At 40.0% G+C, this 25688-nt stretch overlaps 1 protein-coding gene across 2 annotated transcripts in view; it reads left to right on the top strand.

The window, feature by feature from the left end:
* Positions 1-25688, top strand: part of rab3gap1 (RAB3 GTPase activating protein subunit 1) — a 110859-nt gene that overhangs the window by 7832 nt on the left and 77339 nt on the right. For both annotated transcript variants that reach the window (XM_037539333.1, XM_037539334.1), the window contains exons 7-11: positions 10947-11112; positions 12108-12207; positions 14751-14832; positions 17131-17199; positions 19530-19603. In XM_037539333.1, the coding sequence (XP_037395230.1) occupies positions 10947-11112; positions 12108-12207; positions 14751-14832; positions 17131-17199; positions 19530-19603 (491 nt within the window). The remainder of the gene's footprint in view (positions 1-10946; positions 11113-12107; positions 12208-14750; positions 14833-17130; positions 17200-19529; positions 19604-25688) is intronic.

The following is a 25688-nucleotide window of genomic DNA, read 5'->3' on the forward strand; positions in this document are numbered from 1 at the left end:
TATTTTACCCAGGTGATTTTGTTTGTTTTTTGTTTGTTTGTTTTACATATTTTAATAACATTGTATTGTTCTTGTAGGCCTGGACAATATCTTAAAGCGATCAGCACAATATTTTCTAGTTTAAAAAATTGTGTTATTGATGGTATGCCCCCTCACAGTATGTGGGAGTGCTGATCTATTTTCTATTCTATTTTAGTCTGTTTTTTTTTTTTTTTTTTTAATGTTAACTGTTTTCATGAAAAACTTGAAACTCACACATGAAATGATACTTAGTAGCCCAACATTTTTTGAAAATTACTTCATCTGTCATTATAATAAATGTTCATTTAAGCACAAGCGTTAACAAGCTTCTTCTGTAGCACATTCACTGAGACTTGTTTGCTAACAGCTCTCCTGGCTGGAGAAACTTCATACTGCAGTAATTTCCCAAGCCATGTCCACGTGCTTTTCACATTAAAAAGACAAGGCGTTTTCTGTCATTACAGTGACATTTCCAAAATTTAGCTAACCACCGGGACACTTGAAAATACTGCACACTAGCTGTAGACGAGGATCAGAGAAACTGTCTCTTCAGGTTAGAGTTAACTTGGCTGCTCTACACTGACTTTCAGTTATTTTAGCTTGTTTTTTACTGCAGCGAGTCACTCTGAGATGAGCTGAAGTTCCAAAGCACATCGGTTTTCACTTTTGATTTCATTCACGTGAATTAAATTAAGGGGAAAGTATGGTAAAGCTGGCATTACAGTGGAGAGAAATAACAGGCAGTGTCTTAACAAACCTCTTTTTCTCTGAAAATCAAACCCACACACTTCTTAAATCTGACCCCAAATGTTTCCCCAACATATTTTTCATACTGTTTAATGGTAAATTAGTCATCTCTAAATCTAACCGAAACGCAAATTATCACCTTTTACGCATCGCCATTGGGCTCCTCATTCATCATTGAGTGCTTTTACATACACTTAATAATCTGATAACTGCTGAAATTCAGATTTTGTCAGAAATCTGATCAACGCATTTACATGAACAGTAATCATAATGGGTCAGACAGTAATCAGATTTCTGCTTTGCTACCAGCCAATAATCTTACAGAAGAGGATGTGATGTAAACGTAATGTAAACTCAGTTCATGCCTCAGCTTTTTTTTTTTTTTATTTTAACTTCACGCAAATTTACTTAAAAATAAGAACATCCTCTAGAAGATGAAAAACATTTAAGTGCTTTATTTCCTGTTTGGTTTAAGTGCCACTCCAAAAGGGTTTTCCTGCCCTCTCGCGATATCCTCCATCTGATCTCGGGCATGCGCAGACTGAGAAATCTGAAAGAAGTCAGAGTAAGAGTTCACGTGCACTGAGAAATCTGATTACTGAGCTGAAATCCAGCCTCTTTATTGGATTTCTACGTCAGACTTTGGTGTTTACATGACCATTTGACTAATCGGATAACTGTAGAAATCCGATTATGATTGGACTACTGAGTGCATGTAAAGGCACTCATTGAGAATATCCGATTACGTTGCCCTGTCACTCAGGCCTGTGATCTTGTGACAAATTTTGTCAACGTGATACACAGCAGGCTTCTCTGAGCACATTGTGGATGTCATCAGTTTTTAAGGAACACTGACCCAACTGCACGTTTAATTAAAAAGAAAGCTTAATTAGTCCTGTTTGATTGGAGTTAGTGCAGCACAGAGTGAAATGTTCTGCCTGGAGTTTTAATGGCTGTTTTTAAAGTGTGTTTTTTTCTGGTAAGTCTTTGAGAAATGTTATTTCATGAGCAGTAAATGACAGCTGCAGATATGCGCTTGTGCCTATAGATGTGACATGTTCAAAGTGATCGTTGCTAACTATAAGCCAAGCTGTCCAATTTAAAATTAGATTCTGTTCTAATGCACATTAATTGCCTCACATTTACTCCATCACTGAGCTGCCGCAGTTGGTTCATGCTGTACGTGGCCAGTGCGGGAGCGTATGTTCTCCTGCTCCAAACTGTCGCCTTCAGTTACTCGACCTGCCGGGAGGAAAACAGGCTTGCTTTCAATCAACATTTTAGCCTCCGCCACTCCGCTCCTTAATGCACTCTGCAGTGACAGCGGGCATGATGCAAGCTGTTTCTGCTCAGCGCAGGCTGTGTGTGCACACGTTTGTTTTTTGTACACATTAAGGACAAAATTGTCCTGCCTTTTTTAGGAGTCAGCACATCAATGGACATTATAGTGATTAATTACTGGAAATAGGTGTGTGTGTGCGTGTGTGACTAGGTGTGCATAAACATGGTGTATACAGAAGTTATGGCTCATTTTTTGTTTTATGTTATGTGTTTTTTCCAATATGTTAAATTTTATATATATATGTTAGCCTGCCCACTGACAGCTGGGATAGGCTCCAGCTCCCCCCGCGACCCAGAAGGAGAAGTGGCTTAGAAGACGTGTGTATGTGTGTATATATATGTGTGTGTGTGTGTGTATAAAATACAGTGTCAGACCCCTCACATTTCTGCAAATATTTTATTATATCTTTTCATGGGACAACACTATAGAAATGAAACTTGGATATAATTTGAAGTAGTCAGTGTACAGTTTGTATAGCAGTACATATTTGTCCTCACTCAGAATTCAACACACAGCTATTAATGTCTAAATAGCTAGCAACACAAGTGAGTACACCTCACAGTAAACATTTCTAAATTGTGCCCAATTGTGGTCCCTCCCTGTTGTCATGTGACTCGTTAGCATTACAAGGTTCCAGGTGTGAATGGGGAGCAGGGCTGTTAAATTTGGTGTTTTGGGTATAATTCGTTCATACTGGGCACTGGATATTCAACATGGCACCTCATGGCAAAGAATTCTAAGAGGATATTAGAAATAGAGTTGGTGCTGTCCACAAAGATGGCCTACATACAACAGTTTTCCAGGACAGGTTCCACTTTGAACAGGCTTCTCCAGGGTCAACCAAAGAAGTTGAGTCCATGTGTTCAGCGTCATATCCAGAGGTTGGCTTCAAATGTAGATGCATGAGTGCTGCCAGCATTACTGCAGAGGTTGAAGAAGAGGGAAACCAGCCTGTCAGTGCTGAGACCATACGCGGACAATGCATCATCTCGGTCTGCATGGCCGTTGTCCTAGAGGGAAGGCTCTTCTGAAGCTGACGCAAAAGAAAGCCTGCAAACAGTTTGCTGAAGACAAGCAGTCCAAGAGCATGGGTTACCGGAATGATGTCCTGTGGTCTGACGAAACCAAGATAAACTTTGGCTCAGATGGCGTCCAGCATGTGTGGTGGCGTCCTGGTGAGGAGTACCAAGACAACTGTCTCTTGCCTACAGTCAAGCATGGTGGTGGTAGCATCATGGTCTGGAGCTGCATGAGTGCTGCTGGGACTGGGGAGCTGCAGTTCATTAAGGGAAACATGAGTTCCTGAAGCAGAGCATGATCCCCTCCCTTCGGAAACTGCGCCGCATGGCAGTTTTCTAACAGAATAACAACCCCAAACACACCTCCAAGATGACAACTGCCTTGCTCAAAGTAAAGGTGATGGACTGGCCAAATATGTCTTCAGACCTAAACCCAATTGAGCATCTGAGGGGCATCCTCAAGCGGAAGGAGGAGGAGCACAAGGTGTCTAACATCCACCAGCTCCGTGATGTCATCATGGAGGAGTGGAAGAGGATCCCAGTAGCATCCTTTGCAGCTCTGGTGAATTCCATGCCCAAGAGGGTTCAGGCAGTGCTGGATAATAATGGTGGTCACACAGAATATTGACACTTTGAGCACAATGTGGACATGTTCATTGTGAGGTGGACTCACCTGTGTTGCCAGCTATTTAGACATTAATGGCAGTGTGTTGAGTTCTTTTCAGAGGACTGTAAATCTATACTGCTATACAAGCTGTACACTTATATCCAAGGTTCATTTCTATAGTGTTGTCCCATGAAAATATAGAGTAAAATCTTTGCGGAAATGTGAGGGGTGTATTCGCTTTTGTGAAGTACTGTGTGTGTGTGTGTGTGTGTGTGTGTGTGTGTGTGTGTGTGCCCTCTACAGAAATCACACTTAAATTCATGCTTTTTCTTCAAATTCTATATATATAGAATTATATATACACACATTAGAAATACTGCATAGTTATAATAAATATACATGGTAAATGTTGGACATATGTATGAGCTCACATCCTGACAAAGTCTAAAAACAAATCTCTGTGAATGTGTATGTGTTTTTATGTGTGTGGGTGGGCGCCTGGTTTCCCGGAGCAACGTTCTTACAATAGGTTACGGCGTACATCTCGGCAAAGAGTTGCTGGAAGATGAAAGCGTTGCCCCCGGCAACTCGCTGCCATGCTTTCCGGAGCTCAGCGGGGCAGGAGGTCACTGCCTATCTGCGGGCTCGAGCTGCTTTCTTAGATGCCTTGTAGGGGAAAGTATTGATAGCCGCGATGGTGATGTGAGGGGTGTTGCAGATAGAGATACGCTAGCATCAAAAGTTTGGAAACGCCAAGCATTTAAAAATTTTCTTTCTACAAATGAGTGCAACTTCTTTGTTCAGTAAAGCTTAGTGCCTGACTGCAGTGAATACGTTATACATATGAATACACTTCATTTAAAATAAGAGGGTATGATGAGAATTCAGCACTTAGCTTTTCAGAATAAAGTCTGTACGTTCAAATCTTTGAGTTTAAAGATTTTTAGGAGTACTTTTAACAGTAGTTTAATAAAGAAAACTCTGGTTATTATTTAGGCACAGCATGCTCTTCATACCAGTGAAGACACTTTGATGAACATGAAACTGAGTGAGATTAATTAGCTGATAGCTGATTTTTGTGGTAACATTTTAGCCTGTATTTCTTACTTAAAGGGGAATTCCACCAAATTTTGCAAAATTTCTGTAGTCATTCGTAGTGTTTCGGTGTTAAGTGCTCCATTCTGGAGAAACTTACCAAGTCAGAATTATTCACAGTGGTGGTGATAGGAACCAGATGTCTGAATCAACGTTACATTAAAAAAAAAAAAAAATATATATATATATATATATATATATAAACTCAGAAGACGCTTCACTGGTGGTTTTGGGTAGTAAATAAAATGGCTATATTTGTGTTGTAGACATGGTGACCCCTGGTTCCTGTCACCACTGTCTCTACAATTAACCCTTTCACACGAAACCACTCTGACCAACTTTATTTACTGTACATCAAATTTATGGAGTTCCTTTGCAAGAAAACGAGGTGTCCCTAAACTTTTGATTAGCAGTATACATTACTGTAATGTACACTGATCAGGCCGATCCATGGACCCTCACAGAGCAGGCACTGTTGGGGTGTTGGACCACTCTCAGCACTGCTGTGGCTGATCCACTCAGACTAACACAAAACACAATAACACATCACCACGGTGACAGTGTTACTGCAGTGCTGAGAATGATCCACCATCCAAACAGTACCTGCTCTGTGAGGGTCCATGGGGGTCCTGACCGCTGAAGAACAGGGTAAAAGGGGGCTAACAAAGTATCAGAGAAACAGATGGACTACAGTCCAGTCCTATACAGTAAGTGGAGCTGGTAAAATGGACAATGAGTGTAGAAAGAAGGAGGTGGTCATGATGTTATGCCTGGTCGGTGTGCAGTGTTTCACGGTACAGTGCTGGTTTTGTTTTGTTTTTTTTTGCTATAGCAGCTGATTGCTTACATCTAATTTAGCCGTTAATATTTGAGCCTCGCCTCTTGAAAATCTTCCAATCCAGGCATATGTGCAGCGTAATGAATGCCAGGTGCTCACGTCAGGTGTTTTTCGGAGACTTTGTGAATCCATGAATTCATCCCCATCCGGAAGCAGCGACTGCTCCACGCTACCACCAGATGATGCTGTTGAGCTGCGTTTGCTTGTTGGCTCAGTTGGAGGTTTACTCGTCCATTACAGTTCTGACTCGGCCATCAGCCGCCACTGAACAAAGTGACTTGCGCTTCATTTGTCTGATGACCAGCTGTTGGGCTGCTTAGATAACTGGACCTGCTCATTACAGTTCAGTAAGTGCTGTCACACCATACGTTCAGGTGTATGATCAGATTAATGACTGCCTCCAATAAAAGCACCAGAGAATTGGCATTTCTTTGGTAGAAACTGCTTTCTGGCTGACTGCATGTAGGAGAACAAATATATTGAGTATGCATTGGGAAACTGGACAGGCAGTGCTGTGCAAAAGCAACAAGCACCTAAGCATGATGTTCCAAGCTGTTTATCTTTTGCAGGAAGTGTGTTTTTTCTTGGAAAACCACTATATATTAAAACAAATGCATGCAAATATAAATGCAGTATAAATGAACCGGATGGCTTCTAAAGAAAGTAGTTGAGATCTTTTGAGGCAGCTTGTCTAAATTTGGGTTCATATTTCTCCTTAGTGCCTCCAGGCATTGCATGGATTTGTTCAAGTCCATCACCAGCACAGCTGGTTTAAAGTAAAACCCTGATTAGCCAAACTGAGTATTGGATGATAACTACAAATAATACTGGGCTACAATGAAAAGAGGTTTCACACTCACATTTATGCAAAATAACTACTTATTATGTTAATTATACTAATTGTACTATTATACTATTGGTGGTTTCCTGAGCAGATAAACACGGACTGACCACATAAATAGCCTTTTCTCCTAAAACTTTTTCACAGTTCTGTATATGGGGCAGTACAAAATTCATGAGTTGTTCTGGTTCTGCCTGTAAAATATGCAGATGGTCAAAACACCTGGCTGGGCCTTGAAATTCAGTACGTTTATGGTACCAGCTGTAATACTTCAGTATGACTGAGTCTGAACAAATTCCATGTCATTAAGTGCTGAATTTCACTATCTAAGTATTTTGATCTCAGCATCCTCAAGCTAATACAAATACATGCTCCAAAATCTAGACTGCTGATTGGCTGATCTGGATTACATTCTGTGTGCATGTTGTTAACTTCAGTGCTTCTCGATGTGTTATGGTCAGTAAATACACCCACTTCCAACACCTCATTTCTGGTTTAAGACACACCCACTTTAGATTTGTGATTGAAAAGAAGGTATCAGTACTTGGCGGCCTCGCTCTGTCAGTTTGTGTGGTCTACGGCTTTGTGGCTAGGGTGTTGTTGTCCGTAGATGCTTCTATTTCACAATAACAGCATTCGCAGTTAACTAGAACGATATATCAGGGCAGAAAGTTCACAGACTGACTTGTGGCAAAGGTGGCATCCCATGACACTGGCAAATTCAAAGTCATGACCCTTTCTTTCACCAGTGTTTTTCTAAGGAGATTGCATGGCTTGATTATATATACCTGTTAGCAATGAGTGTAAGGTGTTATTTTATTTTATTTTTTTAATCAAGTGTGTAGTGTTTTATTTTTTTAGTACAAAAGTAATCTTAGCATCCATTAACCAATAAGAGTACTTCCTTCAAAAACTAGACTGCTGATTGGCTGGTATGAATTAGATTCCGTACGCATGTTATTAACTTCAGTGCTTCTTGATTTGTTAAGGTCAGTAAATATGCCCACTTCCACCACCTCATTTCCAGTTTAAGCCACATTTAAAAGAAGGTATCGGGAAGAGTATCGTTTAGGAATTGGTGTCGAAGTCAAGATAGCAATATGGAAAATGTTTAGGAAGAGCAGTTAGTGTGGGTGCAATGACACAAAGTGAAATGTGTATTGCACTTTTTTTGCTTTTATACTTTTTATAGCAGTTCAGAAACAACTGAAAGCAGACTAATTAATCAAAAATGTATTTATATAAATACTCTAAGTGTAATTGACCAGACCTGTCCAGGGTGTATCCTGCGTTCCGCCCGATGACAGCTGCGATAGGCTCCAGCACCGCCCACGACCCTGAGGGAGAAGCAGCTTAGAAAGTGTGTGTGTGTGTGTGTGTGTGTGTGTGTGTGTGTGTGTAATTGACCATAACAGACTACATTACATACAAAGCATTTATAGGATTGGCAGCTTATAGAATTGGTCCAAAGTTACTTGAAAAACAAACTTGTTACATTAACTTCCATTACTAGTTAAGACTTTTTTCCCTTCTCTTGTAAAGTTACCGTTTTGGAGAGGGTTTTGTTCTGTGTTACATACTTGATAACATTATTTTGATAAGCAGTGAAAATTGATAAGTGATACAGTTTCGCTTTCCATGCTGCAGCTTGGCTCATATTAGCAGTTCTACCGCATTTTTCTATGGTAATCATAGACTTACATGTAATGACATAAGTAAAAGGATGGTCAGTTGAGTATTGAGATGTGCAAAAGTTGTTTTACTATGAGAAGTGCTAATATTTGGGTACTGAAATACATCTTTTGTATGCTACATGACTGACATCAAATTTCAGATGACGTAGGGGAAGAAAGGTGCAGTTCATACATGCTGTCCAAAGCCATATTAGAAAATGAAAAGGCGGGTCTCATATGCAGTGATTGTAACATGTTTAACACCACTCTTCACACAGTGTGCGGTAAAAACAAGATGCCAGCCTTTTTTCTTTTTGTTTTTTGGTTATAGTCCAGAAGTAGACTGCAATGCCTGGTGAAAACATAATTAAAGCAAACAAGGATTTTAAATACACTAAGTGTGAAGTGCACGGCCAAGTTTCATTTCTAATATGTTGTCCCATGAAAAGATATAATAAAATATTTGCAGAAATGTGAGGGGTGTACTCTCTTTTGTGAGATACTGTATAACAGCCTATATATCTATAATAGATATAACAGTCCCCCACTCTTCTTGGAAGTTTTTTTTTTTTTTTTAATAAGATTTTGGAGTGTATTTGTATTAAGTTAGACGGAATACATGTGTGTGAATGAGAGGGAGGCAGGTGGAAAGGTGAAGATGCAAGGAGTAGAGTTCGTAAAGGTGGATGGCTCAACCATCCAGAGCAATGGACAGTGTAGAAAAGAGGTGAAGAAGAGGGTGCAGGCAGGATGGAGTGGGTGGAGATGGGTGTCAGGGCTGATGTGTGACAGAAGGATAGCAGCTAGAGTGAAAGGGAAGGTTTACAAGACAGTAGTGCGTCCTGCTATGATGTATTGTTTGGAGACTGTGGCTCTGTCTAAAAGACAGGAGGCTGAGCTGGAGGTGGTGGAGATGAAGATGCTGAGATTTTTGTTGGGAGTGACAAGGATGGACAAGATTGAAATGAGCAGATCAGAGGGACAGTGAAGGTGGAGCAGTTTGGAGATAAAGCCAGAGAGGCCAGGTTGAGATGGTTTGGACATGTGTTGAGGAGGAACAGTGGATATATTGGGCAAAGAATGTTGGAGATGGAGCTGCCGGGTAGAAGGAGAAGAGGTGCACCTCAGAGAAGGTTTATGGATGTAGTGAAGGTGGACATGGAGATGGTTGGTGTAAAAGTAGAGGAGGCAGTGGATAGGGCAAGATGGAGGCAGATGATCCGCTGTGGCGACCCCTAAAGGGAGCAGCCAGAAGAAGAAGAAGAAGAAGAAGAAGTGTATTTGTATTAAATCCTGCCCAATCAGTTAAAAGAGCGTTTGTAAGGTCAGGCACTAATGTTTGATGAGGGGGCCTGCCTCACATGTGACTTTCTGATTCATCCCAAACATGTTCAGTGGGGTTCAGGTTAAAGCTCTGTGTAGGCCACTGGAGTTCCTCCACACCAAACTCAATAAAGCATGTCTTTATGGAGCTCACTTTATGCACAGTGGCTCAGTCATATTGGAACAGAACTGCTGCCACAAGGGTGGAAGCGTATAATTCTCCAAACAGTCTTTGTAAGCTGTAGCATTAACATCAGTCTTCACTGGAACTAAGGGGGCCAAACACTACAAACAGCCTCAACCCATTATCCCTCCTCTACCAACTTTACTGTTGGCACTGTGCATTCCTGTAGCGTTCTCCTGGTGTTCACCAAGCCCAGTTTCATCCATCAGACTGTCAGATAGTAAAGCGTGATTCATTACTTTATACTAATGGTGTTTTTTTAGCTGACACTTGGCATTGCGCATAGTAATTCTAGACCTGTATACACCTGCTGGGTCATGGAAAGCCATTTCACGAAGTCCCTGACCGACAGTTCTGGTGCTTCCAGAGGCAGTTTGTGATACAACAAACGAGAGGTGAAATTTACGCATTACACGGTTCAGCACTCTGCGACCCTGCTCTGTCAGTTTGTGTGGTCTACGGCTTTGTTGCTGAGCTGTTGTCGCCTGTAGACACTTTTATTTCACAGTCATAGCACTGGACCGATCTGTCGGGGCAGAAATTTTACAAACTGACTTCTGGCAAAGGTTGCATCCTATGAGGGTGGCACATTTAAAGTCACCAAGCTTTTCAGTTTGACTCATTGACTGCTTGGCTGTGCTTGATTTTGTCCACCTGTTAGCACTGGATGTAGCTAAAACACATGAATTACATAATTAAGAGGGGGTTAGAAAATAGAAAGTCTATAGACTTTTTACACCAATCCAAAATGTATTTGAGCAGAAATAATTAAGCAGAGGTAAGAAATAATGGATGCTTATACCACACAGATTAGCGTCTTGATAATTGGTTACCTAAATCATCACTTTTGCCTTAAACCATGTTAAGCTGTTATTCAATGTCAGATACACTGATTTCCAAAACTGTATTATCTATATAAATGGACAGAAGTACTGAGAAAAGTCAGGCTTTAGCTTTTGGTGCACTTTTGTCCATTTTAATAAATAGCAGTATGTCATACAGTATCAATAACCACATAAGCATGTCCGTTTGAGAATACTTGATTTCGATTTGCAAGTGTGTGATGACTTGGGCTAATTGGTGCTAATTTCGTCCATAAGCTTCCTTTATTAGTTAGCCATATTGGCCTTTTAGCACTAATACAAAACTGAAGATGCAAACATCAGACACACGACATGTCTTGGCTCACTGATAGTTATCATAAGATTAACATACGGCCATCTTACATCTTTTCACTGTGTCTCGTGTCTTTGTAGCCAGGTGCCGCTGTTTGTCCAGATCCAGCAGAAGTGGAGGAAAATGTATGCAGGCGAGTGCCAGGGCCCTGGAGTTCGTGCAGACTTTGAGATGGTGCATCTCCGCAAGGTTCCCAGCCAGTACAACCATCTCTCTGGCCTGATGGACATATTTAAGTCCAAGATAGTGAGTAACATCAAAAACATACCAACAGGAAGTATAATGCATCCTTTTCGTCTCTGAAGGGTGGTGTTGGAATTAGTCGCTTTGCTCAGAAACGGCAAATAAAGGACACAGGTGTAGAACTATAATTAGTAGTGGGTGGTACACCAGCCGAAATGATTGCTCAGCTGTCAGTTTTGTCATAACCTTATTACCGGTATGTCGCAAAAAAGCTCAGATAATACACCTTACAGACACTTAAGCCCACATACATTAACATTAGTCCCTTTAGCTGAATGTCTGAGTCAAGGATGTTTGTCATGTTTGAAACGAAAATGAAAACTCAGCAGACCCTTGATCCCCTCCTGTTGTCTATTCTGGAGTAGTTCATCTTGTTTTCGAGGAGGTGGACATAAATAAATAGCCAGTCTTTTAGGGTTAGCCTTAACCTTGCATAGACACCAGAGCAGTTGCTGGGCTTGTTCCCTCTCTGTTAAGAAGCTGCCTGAGTCAGTCAGCTGCATCCAACGATGCTGTGGTCGATGCCATGCCTTGTGCACGAAACAAGCTGTGGAGCAGCTGTTACTGAGGCTTGAATGACTAATATTTTCCAAATTCTAGCTGTGTCTGACAGTCAGAGGCACAAGTGTACAGGATGCACACATGAGATGAGTGACTTGAGAAATTTGTTGAAACTGAAGTAGATTCTTATTTGAGTTTCCCATTCTACCTTAAATGGTGCAGCAGCTACATTCAGGTGCCTCTGCAGATACCAGACTGTAATTGGTGCTCTGTTTAAGGTGGAGCAGAAAATTAGAACCAAAAGTTGTCAGAAAAACCTTGTAGAAGCAACATTTACCATAATTTTTGCCCGTCTTGTGGGGATAGCGTTAGCAAGTGATATTGTCATAGGTTCACAGTTCATAGTATACTGCCCACTACTGTGTAGTAAGGTAATGCTAATCAGAGCTACTGGTATTTAATCTTCCCCAATCTTCTTTCATGTTTGGAATCTTCAGGGCTGCCCACTGACCCCACTGCCACCCATCAACATTGCCATCCGCTTCACCTACATCCTCCAAGATTGGCAGCAGTACTCCTGGCCTCAACAGCCTCCTGGTGGGTTATACTATGGATATTGTTTTTATTTATTTAGTGGGATTTGTACAAAATTTTCATCCCAGATTAGTCATATCTAGCTTCTCCCTCATCAAATGATGCTACGAAGCTGCAAGCATGAAGGCTAACTTGTGCTTAATTGAAGACACACTCTGTGTTGAGCTGCTAGAGAGCAGCGAGGGGTGAAAGGGAAGGGATGAGGCGCCCCCTGCTAAGAAAACAACTCGCACCTCTCCACACAGACAGCCGTGATGAGATAAAACAGACAGCACAACTGCAGCTTTCTTCGTATAAAAAAATCCTGCATAACTGACACAATAAAAAAAGCATTAAAATGCAATAACAGCGCTTTCAGAGATGCTGACTTGCTTGCTCGCCTATGAAGTCAAAAATCCAAGTCACATTTGGTTTATACACCTCCATTAAATTATATTCAACATTATTGAAGGGAAAGATACAGAGGAACATACAAAACAGCCGGAAACGACAATTTCTGGCTTAATGTTGGGATGAATTTGGTTCTGCATCTTCAAAATACCCGTCCCTTTCACACATCCTCTCTGATAGTAAAGAATATTGATTGCCTAACTTCTGAGCCTCTCGTAGAAGGCTTTACCCCTTGAAGAAGGCAGATGGGGCCTTAGCCAGTGGTCTGCAGGAAGGTTTAATAGAACGCCTGCTCTTACCGCATGCTCCTGTCCGTTGTTCTTGGTCGCTTCATGGTTGACCCTGCCTTCAGCAGCGCTAAGTGCTGAGCTCTTAGGCTCACTTTTAGAACAGCGGAGAGATCCTTGAGGCCTGGAGTGGCACTGTGGAAGGCGCATGTGCTGCAGGTAGGAGGGCTGAGAGCTTTTTACATTTTCTGTGAGTAAGTACTTCACTAAAGTCAAAGTCAAAATATCCGCTAAAGCATTTTTCTTTCTCATCTTGCTCTCAGTTCCTGGACCTCCTTTCCCTGCGTATGTTAGTAAAAGCTTTGTTCTTCATTTTTCACCTACTCAAAGTCAACCTGAAGTCAAAATGGTCCTTTTTATACCTTGGCAGTTCATGTCCTTGGTCTCATTAAGCACAATTCATTGTGGTAAATCATTCAAAAGACAAAATTCTTCTTTTTCTGTAACGTTTGATTGAAGTGTAGTGATTTCTGCTCGCCTCTAAACACTGTGTGACGATGCGCCAACGTGTTTCAAAATGGGCCTCTTTCCAGTTTTTTTCTTCAGTTTGTTCATGAGAAAGGTCTAAGAAGAAACCTCCGTCAGATCCATGATGTGTTCTTCAGCCGCAGTGCGTGTAGATTCTGTTCTTAAATCTCAAATAAGAAAAATTCCCTGAACTTTACAATCCATAATACAGCTTTGTTTATAATTTGCTTAAAACAGCACCAGAAACAGCGCTAACAGCTAAAAACACAGCGCTCTGCTGTACTCCAGAGAACCCACCACTCCACCCATATTCAGGCTCTTGAACGTAGAGGTCCTTGTATGAATGAACCTTAAATAGCCGAATGTATATGAACTACTTGCAATGCCGCAAGCTGGACAGCATGTATTCCCTGGATGGCTGCAAACAGTGCTCTGCTGCACTGAACCCTTACTATGCCCTGTGTGTGTGTGTGTGTGTGTGTGTGTGTGTGTGTGTGTGTGTGTGTGTGTGTGTGTGTGTGAACAACATGGAAAGGCTGCTGACTGGCTACAGCTGCTAAAGGAGAACCCTACACTGGCAACTTGTGATATTTTAAACATCTGGTATTTTCACATAAATTGTTATGGTTGTATTCATTTAAAAAGACAATGTGGTGGGTCCAGCAGACCACTGAGTAACAAACACATCAACAAGGGTTACACCCTGCATGCACTGTGCTGTTACCTCCTACCCCCTAGAGAGGTAAGCAGGCCTGGTAGATGAGCGACGCTGCTCAGCGAGGAAAGCGACTAGACTGGAGATTTGGCTTTTACCCCCCCCCCCCCCCACCAAATAAAATGGTATTAAGGATGGCTTTACTGCTAATGCTATATTGAGGAACAGAGCTACTTAACAATTGTATTGCAAATGTCTGAAGCTTACATTATTAATATTGAAAAAACGTGTTAATTTTGTAATAATTACTGTTTTATCACGCAGGTCTTCTCGGTCGACACATAGCATAGCTAAGACTCAAACCTGAATCTGCACCCATGTGCTGCTAAACCAATATTTGTTTTTTTTTAAAACCAAGTGCCCTGTCGCAGGCCTGAAGGCTGTAATTTTATTTCATGCGCTTCAGAAGCTTTCATTGTTGCCATGGAGTCATATCAGCCCGCCGCACGGATAGGAACACCTTAAGATTATGTTTACTCAGTGGATTCATCACAGCACGGATGTTTACCTCTGTATTAAGCTGCACTAGAAAATGTTTGTTCAGCCTAATGATATTCCTCCATTTATATCTTAATGGTTTAATGCTGGGGAAATGCGGGCGACGCGTCCGCTGTAGTGATATGGCTTGGACAATCTGCCATAATAAGATCTAATATTACACTTTCGCTCATATCTTCTTATTGCAGACTTTGATGCCCTTCTTGCCGGAGAAGTGGGAGGCGTAGAGTTCGGCAAACTTCCGTTCGGGGCTTGTGAAGATCCAATAAGGTGTGTGGCCCTTCCATAGAGACGACTGCTATTAATATAATGATTTTCACAAAGGTCTATGCTGAGTTTAATGGAGAAGGTTTCCTTAGCGGTGATCATATTAGAGAGAAAGCATAACGAGTTGCTTCAGTCAGATTTAAAGTGCTGAAATGGGGCTTGTATGTTATTGTAGGTCCACTTATGACATTTGTGCTGTTTTATGTACCAAAAAACAGCTGTAGTTAATCTTTAAATTACCCTTAGAATTATAAAGACTGTTTTGGTTGCAGTACCTTAATGATAGTATATGCAATCGAGCTTTTGTGATTCTGATTGGCATTCAAACAGTCCAGGCTGAAACACTCCTTATAACTTCAGTGTGACTAGAAGGGGCTAAACCACTGTAAGATGAATAGATGGATATATGCAAATGTGATGGCTTTTGTGACACAAAGCTTAATTTCCATATATGGCCTGTATAGGTTGACTACTAAACTGTATGTTAGCAATGTTTCCATAATACATCAATAATTTTTATTTTAAAAAAGAGGATTTTTTTATGATATGGGCCCTTGAAGACATTAAAAAACCTACTCGCCTTTTAATAAATAAGCAAGTTAACATATACTCATTATATTTTTGCTCACTGTAAGAATGTTGAAGACTATTCAACCTATTTGTTTTATTTTTGAAGTGTTTAACTCAATATTACTGTGATTGCTTTGTTCCACTGGCAGATAATTCCACTTATTTTAAGATATGATGCAGATAACGCTGCTTATTAAAAGAAATCAAGAAAGCAAAATGATTGGCCAATGGCATAAGTAGATTATGTAACTTAAAACACAAAAAAAATATATAGTATTAAGTTGAATTATCTTGTTCTACTCTTACAGCATCCTCCGAATTAGAATTATTAGATATATTAACTATATTTACGATGTTTTCTCTTGAAAAGATTTTCTTTTTTGCAGTGTAGTTGTTCAAAACTGTACCGCCTATCAATATACATCATAAGAGGTGAATTTTTGGTCCCACTTTATATTAAGTGTCTCTAATAAATGTGTAGTTACATGTGAACAATATATGTCACAACAACATAACTACTAATGATTTAGTCACTGTTACAGAAGTACAGCTTATGTAATTACACATGTGTATCAACTTCAGCTGATATATAGGTATATCTATATATATATGTCTCTAATAAATGTGTAGTTACATGTGAACAACATATGTCACAACAACAATGTAACTACTGATGATCTAGTCACTCTTACAGATGGATTACAGCAGTACACCTTACGTAATAACACATGGGTATCATAATAGCGGTAAAAGCCTATTTTCTCTCCAGTAATTACATAATGGTAATAACATAAATGTAATTACATTGTAATAACTGGAACAGCATTTTTTCTGTTTTTTTTCCCACCAGTATATATAAGACCTACAATACTGTGTCTGCCAGTTTTCCTGACATTCAGCTTGCATTTCTGTTGCTAGTGCTGCAACACTATAACCAGTTTCAGCTTTAAACCATTCTGTATGTATATGTGACAGAACAGCAGACGGCCCCTTATATTAAAATGAAACTTTAATGACATACAATGTGTAGCATTAAACCAAAAGCAACGTCTGTATTACCACTGCATTTTTACACAGTACCTACATAACAACTACACAGTAACTGTCCACTTAATATAACATATAACTTTAACTCCACTAAAGGAAAGTTCCTCTGTAGAAGATCCACTTGTGTAATGACATGAGGCAGAACTGAAGTTGATACAGGTGTAATTACATAGGCTGCACTTCTGTAATGTCTCTGTAACGCTGACTTCATGATTAGTAGTTACAGTGTTGTTGCGCATGTTGTTCATGTGTAATTATGTAGCTGTTTTAGACACCATGTCATATAAAGTGGGACCGAATTTTTTCGTGTTTTAACTGAAAATCCCACTCTGGAATACTCCACTGTAGGACATGAGGAAGTAAATTTTCAACAAACACAGTGATGGTAACATCTTTCATTAGTCCAGAGTGACCCTGTAAACCACCTTTGGGCCAGAAGTGTTTCAAAGTATGCTTTTAATCGCAGTCTTTGAGTGTGAAATCACTATAGAAGGCACTTTGACGAACATTCATGATACATGATTGAAAACAAACAGCAAAAATCAAACATTACTTGCAAAAGTGGAAAGGAACTCCCCAAACCTTTGATGAGCAATGTCTATATTATAAAATCTGTTTTTCAACTGAGAAAAAAGTTATTATTATTATTCTTTTTTTAAAAAGCTGTATACTCTGTTTCCTCAGCGAGCTGCACCTGGCAACAACCTGGCCCCACCTGACGGAGGGCATCGTCGTGGACAACGATGTTTACTCGTGAGTACTTGCCACGTTTTTGAAGTCCAAAGTGGCTTTGCGAAGTTGAGAACACTGGAGGGTGTGGAAAATAAAAGTATGAGGTACTGAGGAGCGGGGCGTGTGATGCATGAATATGCATCAGGTGCGAAAAATCAAAACACACAGATGATGTCGGTGCCAAATTAATTTTTTTTTTCTTTTTTTGTCACCTCTCAAAGAACCTGTTACCCATAATAATTTTTCACAGCTCCAAATGGCTGTGGAGGGGTGGAAAGTGGGGTGTTGGCTTCGGAGGGGGAAGGTGGGGGGCTTTCGAAGCGTGTACCTCAACAGCGGCACTGAACGGCGCTGAAGCCGAAATTAATTCACGCCGAATAATTTAACGCTTTTTAGTTTAGTGATGAAATGCTGCTCAGTGAGCCATTGCATTGCATTAACACTGTTTGTGTTGTTCCTTCAAGTCCCTCCCTCCATTTGCATTCAGCGCACCAGGATGGGATGATAGAGCTCTCACTTCTGAAGGGCTTTTTTTTTTGTCCCTTTTTTTTTTTGAAGTACAGGAACAAATACTCACACCTGTAGATAAGGAGGCAAAAGAATAATGAAGGGTGCTCGAGCAAACAATAGGACTGTTCTCGTTAAACATCCTCTCGAGCCTCTTCATGGCTCTGCGGCCTCCGAATCATTCGGGCTGTTTTGAGGCATACGAGTCGACGCCACTCGAAAGCTGTTGGGCCATTCAGAGTTTTCTAGCCTGTGCCGCTCTAATTTTTTAATATGGGCTGGGCAGCATGATTACTCATCAACGGCACGATTGACTGGACTAATTTGACAGAATTCATTATAGTTTTTCAGGATTTGGTGAAAAAGATGAAGGGTTCTTTAGTAGAGGCAGTTGTTCTAAACGGAACATTGAGTTCTATATAGAACCATATAGATGGTTCTTCAGGCTGTGTTGTATATGGTTCTATGTAGAACCCTTTGGAAATAGCTCTATAGTCCAAATAGTCCAAAAATGTGAATGCTGTCGTTTCATTAGAAGAACCCTTTTTGATGCCGTGTATTTTCCAAAAGGTTCCACATAGAAGCATCAACAAGACATTCTCCATCAATCTGAAGAACTGTTTCACCACACAGAGAAACATTGAAGCATGAAATGGCTTCTTAAGTATTTATTGATCTATAAAGACCTAATGCGTGTGTTTACATGCACTTAATAATAAAATAACTGAAGAATTTCCGATTTTGTCTGTAATCCGATCAAAGTGTTTACAGGCGCGTGAGTAATCAGATAATGGGGAAACTACGGGTCTACATGAGTCAGACAGGAATCAGATTTCTGCTTTGCAACCAGCCAATAAACTCACAGAAGACGACGTGACGTAAACATAATGTAAAACTCAAACTTCATGATGTGGCTGTTTTTCAAGACATTGCACCACTTTAACTAAAAAATATGAACATACATCATCTAGAAGATGAAGAATATTTGAGTACTTCATTTCGTCAAGCGTGTAGTTGCTGCGTCTCGCAGCTGTGCCGCTCGCTTATTTCAGGTACCGAGAGAAATCAGAGTAAGAGTTCACATGCGCTGAGAAATCTGATTACTGAGCTAATATCCAGCTCTCTTTCTCAGATTTCTTGGTCAGATCTCTAGACCTTACCCCAAACAGAGTGTGCTGTTTACATGACCATTCCAATAATCAGATAACTGCAGAATTCTGATTATGATTGGATTATTGAATGCATGTAAACACGTTCATTGTACGGTACCGTGCGAAAGTCTTAGGCACCCAAGACACATTTTCAAAATCTATTTATTTGTGTAGTTTGTGTTTATTTGCTTAGAAAAGTGTAAATATTTGAATAAACAAAATGTATTATATGTAGTTAAAAAGCAGCTCCTGGTTTGACCAATCAGTGCTCATATTCTGGACCTTTGCTTGAGGAAATTTCTCTAACTGGACCCTATTGAATTTTTATTGAATACCCCTGATTTAGAGCGATGAACTAAGGAACCCTTTAAGAACCACCTTTTTTAAAAGTGACAGGTGCCAGTTACACCAAAAGGTCTTAAATAAGACAGTGTCAACTGCCAGGCCGATCAAAGCTAAGACCATTTTTGAGATAAAGTATTTGCCAGTATTGGAGCTGATTTTGCTTCATCCTGGATCAAAGGAAACGACCTTCAAGTTTAAACCCACCCAAAAATGAAATTTTATTGAATTCAGCTCTGCATTGTCACATATTTCACTCTTCTGATCTTAATTTCTGTACTGGTTCATGCAAATTCTAGTTTCCTTAGTGTCGGTGCCAAGACTGACCGTGTCCACTTTCTGCTCTTTTAGTGATTTGGACCCTCTCCAAGCTCCTCATTGGTCTGTTAGAGTGCGGAAGGCGGACAATCCCCAGTGCTTACTCGGTAAGAAGAGTCTATTGACATTTACAAACCTCCAACCTTGAGGTGGGCACTAGTACACAACTAGCCCAACATTCCAGTACAGGGTCATTAAAGGAACGCCTCACTAAAGAATACTAACTGAATTCACTGATGAAGGCAAATGTGAAGTACTAGCATCTCGTCAGGTCGGTGCAGTGGAGTTTATACAGAAAGGCTTCTATCAGCTTTAATTCTTAGCCATCCTAACATTTCATTAGATCATAGCTTTCTTTAGTTGTTAGCCATGCTAGCGTTTCATTAGTTCAGTACTACCCTTTTCAGTTGCTAGCCTTGTTAGCATTTCATTAGTTCAGTACTACCTTTGTTCAGTTGCTAGCCTTGTTAGCATTTCATTAGTTCAGTACTACCTTTGTTCAGTTGCTAGCCTTGTTAGCATTTCATTAGTTCAGTACTACCTTTGTTCAGTTGCTAGCCTTGTTAGCATTTCATTAGTTCAGTACTACCTTTGTTCAGTTGCTAGCCTTGTTAGCATTTCATTAGTTCAGTACTACCTTTTTCAGTTGCTAGCCTTGTTAGCATTTCATTAGTTCAGTACTACCTTTTTCAGTTGCTAGCCTTGTTACCATTTCATTAGTTCAGTACTACCTTTTTCAGTTGCTAGCCTTGTTAGCATTTCATTAGTTCAGTACTACCTTTTTCAGTTGCTAGCCTTGTTAGCATTTCATTAGTTCAGTACTACCTTTGTTCAGTTGCTAGCCTTGTTAGCATTTCATTAGTTCAGTACTACCTTTGTTCAGTTGCTAGCCTTGTTAGAATTTCATTAGTTCAGTACTACCTTTTTCAGTTGCTAGCCTTGTTAGCATTTCATTAGTTTAGTACTACCTTTTTCAGTTGCTAGCCTTGTTAGCATTTCATTAGTTCAGTACTACCTTTTGTTCAGTTGCTAGCCTTGTTAGCATTTCATTAGTTCAGTACTACCTTTTTCAGTTGCTAGCCTTGTTAGCATTTCATTAGTTCATGGCTAGCTTTCATGAGTATTCATATTAGCATTTTGTTGGTTCGTTATTAGCCTTCTTTAGTTGTTAGCCATGCTAGCATTTCATTAGCTCATTGCTAGTATTCATTCATTTTTATCCTTTTGTCATTTTATTAATTCAGTACTAGCTTTCATTGGCTGCTGCCCACGTTAGTATTTCATTAGTTCAGTACCAACTTTCACTTATTATTAGTGTTTAATTGGTCCATTGCTTGTTTTTACTAATTGTTAGCCATGTTAGCATTTCATTGGCTCATTGCTAGCTTTCTTTAATTGTTAGACATGCTAGCATTTCATTAGCTCATTATTAGTATGCATTAATTGTTACCTTTTTAGCATTTCATTAGCTCATTATTAGTATGCATTAATTGTTACCTTCTTAGCATTTCATTAGCTCATTATTGGCATTCATTAATTGTTAGCTTCTTAGCATTAAATTGGCTCATTATTGGCATTCATTAATTGTTATCTTCTTAGCATTTCATTAGCTCATTTCTAGCTTTCATTGGCTGCGATCCACGTTAGTATTTCATTAGTTCAGTACTAACTTTCACTTATTATTAGCAGTGCTAGTGTTTCATTGGTTCATTGCTAGCTTTTACTAATTGTTAGCCTCTTAGCATTCCATTAATTCATTGCTAGCTTTCTTTAATTGTTAGCCATGTTAGCATTTCCCGAGCTTCCTTATTTGGCATATTAGTATTCCTGGCTAAAGTTATTTGGCGACATTTTATCAAGAAAGTAAACAAAAATACAGTTTTCATGTAATTTACTCAAAATATTGGTATATATGAAGAAGCATCAGCACAACAGAGTTTGTGTTATGCACAAAAGAGTTGAAGAGATGAAGCTGAACAGAAAAAGGAGGGTGTGGTGATTAATCAGTATCTTCTCAGCCAGACATGTAACCCGTCTCATAGCTTTGAAACAGCTGCGCTAAGCACAGTGGCACATCATGAAAATAGCTCTGTTAGACAGGCAGTGCCAGAAATTAGTAGTCACAATCAAGTATGTGGGCGATGCAATAAAAGACAATAGAAGTAGTGCACCTGTGTCTTACGTTACAGTACAGCTGCGGCGTTGAGTCTGAGCTTTATTTCTGTGACTGTTACTGATCATGACCATCCACTGCCACAGAACATGATGGTTATTCAAGGGTTCTTTAGTAGAGACTGTGGTTCTATAGAGAATCATAAACACTCAATTCAATTTCATGCTTGACTGATTCTTTGCATGGTGAAATGGTTCTTCAGATTGTAGGAGAATGTGTTGTAAATGGTTCTATATAGGACCGAAAAGGGTTCTTCTATTGTTACAAGCTTGACATCAGAACAATTTTTGGTGCTATATAGAACCATTTTCAATAATGTTCTATGTAAAATCATGTACAACACATCAATCAGAAGAACCGTTGGTTCTTTGAGTGCTCATGGTTCTAATTAGAATCATTGCCGTTACTAAAGAACATTTGAAGAACCTTGTTAAAGAGTGAAATCTGACACAATGTGACTGCTGGACAGTGGTGGGCAGTAACTAAGTAAATGTAATTCGTTGCTGTACTTAAGTAGTTTTTCTGAGTATCTGTACTTTACTGAAGTTTGGGCGACTTTTTACTTTCACTTTACTTCATTTTAAAGTCAAATATCTGACTTTTTCCTCTTCTACATTTTGAGAAATCTGTTGTTCCTTTTGGTTTATGTGTTTATAAAAGTGTAACATGTGAAAACAAAAGAAGCGCAAAGCCAGAGCACCAATCAGGGCCCAGCGGTCACTTTGTTTAGAGCTAGTTTTGACCTGTTGGTCATACCGACCCAGTGCAGCAGGCGGTTCAACGTCAGCGCAGCAGCGTAAAATTCTGGGAGAGTCTGTTCAACATAAATGATGAACTAACCTAACTTTGTGTAAATAGAGCTCAATATAGAAATATGTCCACATATGCAGTCGAGACTGACGCGGCTTTTTTCTGAATTTCTACAAACACCATTTCATTTTATAGTAAATTAGTTTGGGCTGGTTTATGTTTATAAACAGAGGTCTACAGATCAACATAGTAAAGGAGCTCATCTGTGATCCTGAGTTTAAAGCAAGTTTTTATTAATATATTATTTATTTAAGTTGCATTAAGTTAATTAATCATTTAGTACTTTTACTTTCGATACTTAAATACATTTGAAGGTGAATACTTTTGTACTTTTACTCAAGTGGGTCTAAAGGGAGGAACTTCTATTTTTACTGGAGTAATATTTTACCTTGGGTATCTCTGCTTTAACCCAAGTCCATGATTTATGTACTTTGTCCACCACTGAAGTGGTGGTGGAGTTTTAGTGTGTGTTGTGCTGGTCTGAGTGGATCAGACACAGCAGTGCTGCTGGAGTTTTTAAACACCTCAGTGTCAGTGCTGGACTGAGAAAAGTCCACCAACCAAAAATATCCAGCCAACAGCGTCCTGTGACCACTGATGAAGGACTAGAGGATGATCAACACCAACTGTGCAGCAGCAGATGAGCTGTCATCTACAAGGTGGACTGACAAGGTAGGAGTGTGTATTAGAGTGGACAGAGAGTGGACACAGTGTTTAAAAACTCCAGCAACACTGCTGTGTCTGATCCACTCGTACCACTGATATCCAGCCTATATCTGTCCATTGCCTTCATAAGGTTGGAAGCCCGTTGACTGTATGCCTCTGCTGGTCCACCGTCGGCCCACCCAGGTTATTGCACATAAGATCTAAGAACAAGTTTTTAATCTCCTCAAACATAAAAAATAAAACAGGACAAATATTACAGACAATTGAGAGGAAAAAATTAAAGACTAGGCCTGATATAAAAGGTAACTGTATAACCGGCTTTATTTCTGATATTAATGTTAAAATGATTTACTAAACTTACAAAGTATATCAAAAGAAAGAAGCAAAGAGATTATAAGTAAGTTGGACTGTGAGTGAAAAACTTTGTCTAAAACTTAAAGCTTTACCACCAGCGGGCCGCCCGGAAAACACTAACCAAAAAGCCACAAGGCTACCAGCTTTGTCATCAGTGGGCCAACAGCGGACCCCCATCCTCTTGCTGTCGTGGATAATCTCAAGTAGACTTACTTATGTGGTTTGTATTATCTATAGAAATGGCATGTCACACATTTAAAAACAGCAGCGGTTTCCAGTTTTAAGGCCGAATACAGCGTCAGAAATGACAGTCTACTTGTGATTTTTGGAAGCTACTGTATTGTTTGTAACAGTTTTCTGTTGTTCCCGAGTGTCTGTCTGTCTGCTTGTAGTCAGTAAGTGTTTGTCTGAAAATGATGTCTGTATTTTCATTAGATATTTGGATGCATCTCCAACTCACTGCCCGTTTTTGCTGTGTCCGCCCACTAGTCATTAATATTTATAAGCAGACATTCAGTGCTCATTAACATTCATTAGTTGACTCCTGTATGTTCCGAAACAGAGCTGCTGCCACTCAGCCTTATTAGTGGGAGCCTGAGTTTGACCCAGAGTATAACCATGTTATCTGGTTTTTGAAAATGATTACATTGTTTCACTATTTGGAGCAGTGCCCTGTCTAATAGACTGATTTAAAATCCTGCTCATAATTGAAACAAATCAATTCTGAATGTGATTTTCGGTTCATCGCTCAGTAAAATGTTAAACCACATAATATCAACTGACGCTAGTGTGGTGTTGGGTGATTTGCCACCACATGACTATGATAAAAATTGAGAAATGTATGTCCATTCATAATTTCTGTGTTGCAATTTGGGATGCAAGCTATGGGAAACCTGGGAAAAGGAAATATGATTGACCTCAGCAGGTCAACATGTTTGCATAAACACACATAGGCCCGCATGACCTAAGATTAAAGCTTAAAGAAACTCAGCGTGCTCAAACTAAGTCGAGAGAGAGGTGAGGGAGAGCCCCCGCAGGTGTCTTCCCCATCAAACACTGACTTGGTCATAGCGTAGTTATATATCTATGCAAATGATGTTAATTAGATCATTTACATATGCAATTGCTGATTCATCTTTGTGAACCAAAATTATTACAATGCTGCCGCTAATGGCAAAGCTAGTGGTCCACTGGTGTTTTGCTCACCGTTTTCCAGGCAGCCCAACGGTGGTTAAGCAGATTATTAGACAAATTTCCATTCTTTTTTTTTTTTTTTTAATTAAATATCCCCAATTTAGTCGTTTCCAATTCCACCCACTAGTTAGGACTCACACGATGACACAATACTACCAGTGCTGGAAGGGTGACGGCTAACACAGGCTTCCTCCAAGATGCTCCACCGCATCTGTTCAAACTGCCACTCACGCAATGTCACTGGACAGCTGAAGGTGCTCGGAGGAAAGCGCCAACCGCCAGATCTGCTACGTCAGCTAACAGACGCCTCCACTGACTAGTATTGCGTTGAGTGATGGGGGGAGAAGGAGGGCCGTCCTACCCACCCAGAGAGCGACGCAAGTTGTCGTCTCTTGGACTCCAAGCTACGGATGGCTGTAGCATCACCAGGCTTCAAACTTGTGATCTCCTGATGAAAGGGCCAACACTTAGACGGTTGCACCACTCGGGAGCCCCCAAAATTCCAGTCTTATCAGAGTCCAATTTATTGATTTTCTTTCCTTCTTTCTGTTCTTTAGTTACACTTTGTAAATTAGTAAATAATATTAATCGAGCACAGTGTCAGCAACATTTTCTATAAAAATCATTTTATATCAGGCCTAGTCTTTTTTTTCTCTCTCAGTTGTTTGTAATATTTGTCATAGTTGTAGTTAATTTTCAAAATAAAGGCTCTGCATTATGGATCTGTTTTAGAAGACTGGAAAATAGTTCGAACTTGTGTGCAGGACAGTAAACTGCGTGGACCGAGGGTAGACCAGAAGCAGCAGTCAGTGGGCTGCCGATCTTATCAAGTCAGCGGATTGATATATGCTTGCTATTTAGGCTAATGACAGTCAGGCCAGAGGCCTTAAAGATTACCGAATGATCACCTCTTACCAAGTTGCATGATAATGGAAAACCCCAGTTTAATCTCCTGCACCAACAGCCTCTTCTGTGTCTGATAGAACGCATTGGAG

This window comes from Pygocentrus nattereri, chromosome 6, assembly GCF_015220715.1.
Source record: "Pygocentrus nattereri isolate fPygNat1 chromosome 6, fPygNat1.pri, whole genome shotgun sequence".
Classification (NCBI taxonomy): Eukaryota; Metazoa; Chordata; class Actinopteri; order Characiformes; family Serrasalmidae; genus Pygocentrus; species Pygocentrus nattereri.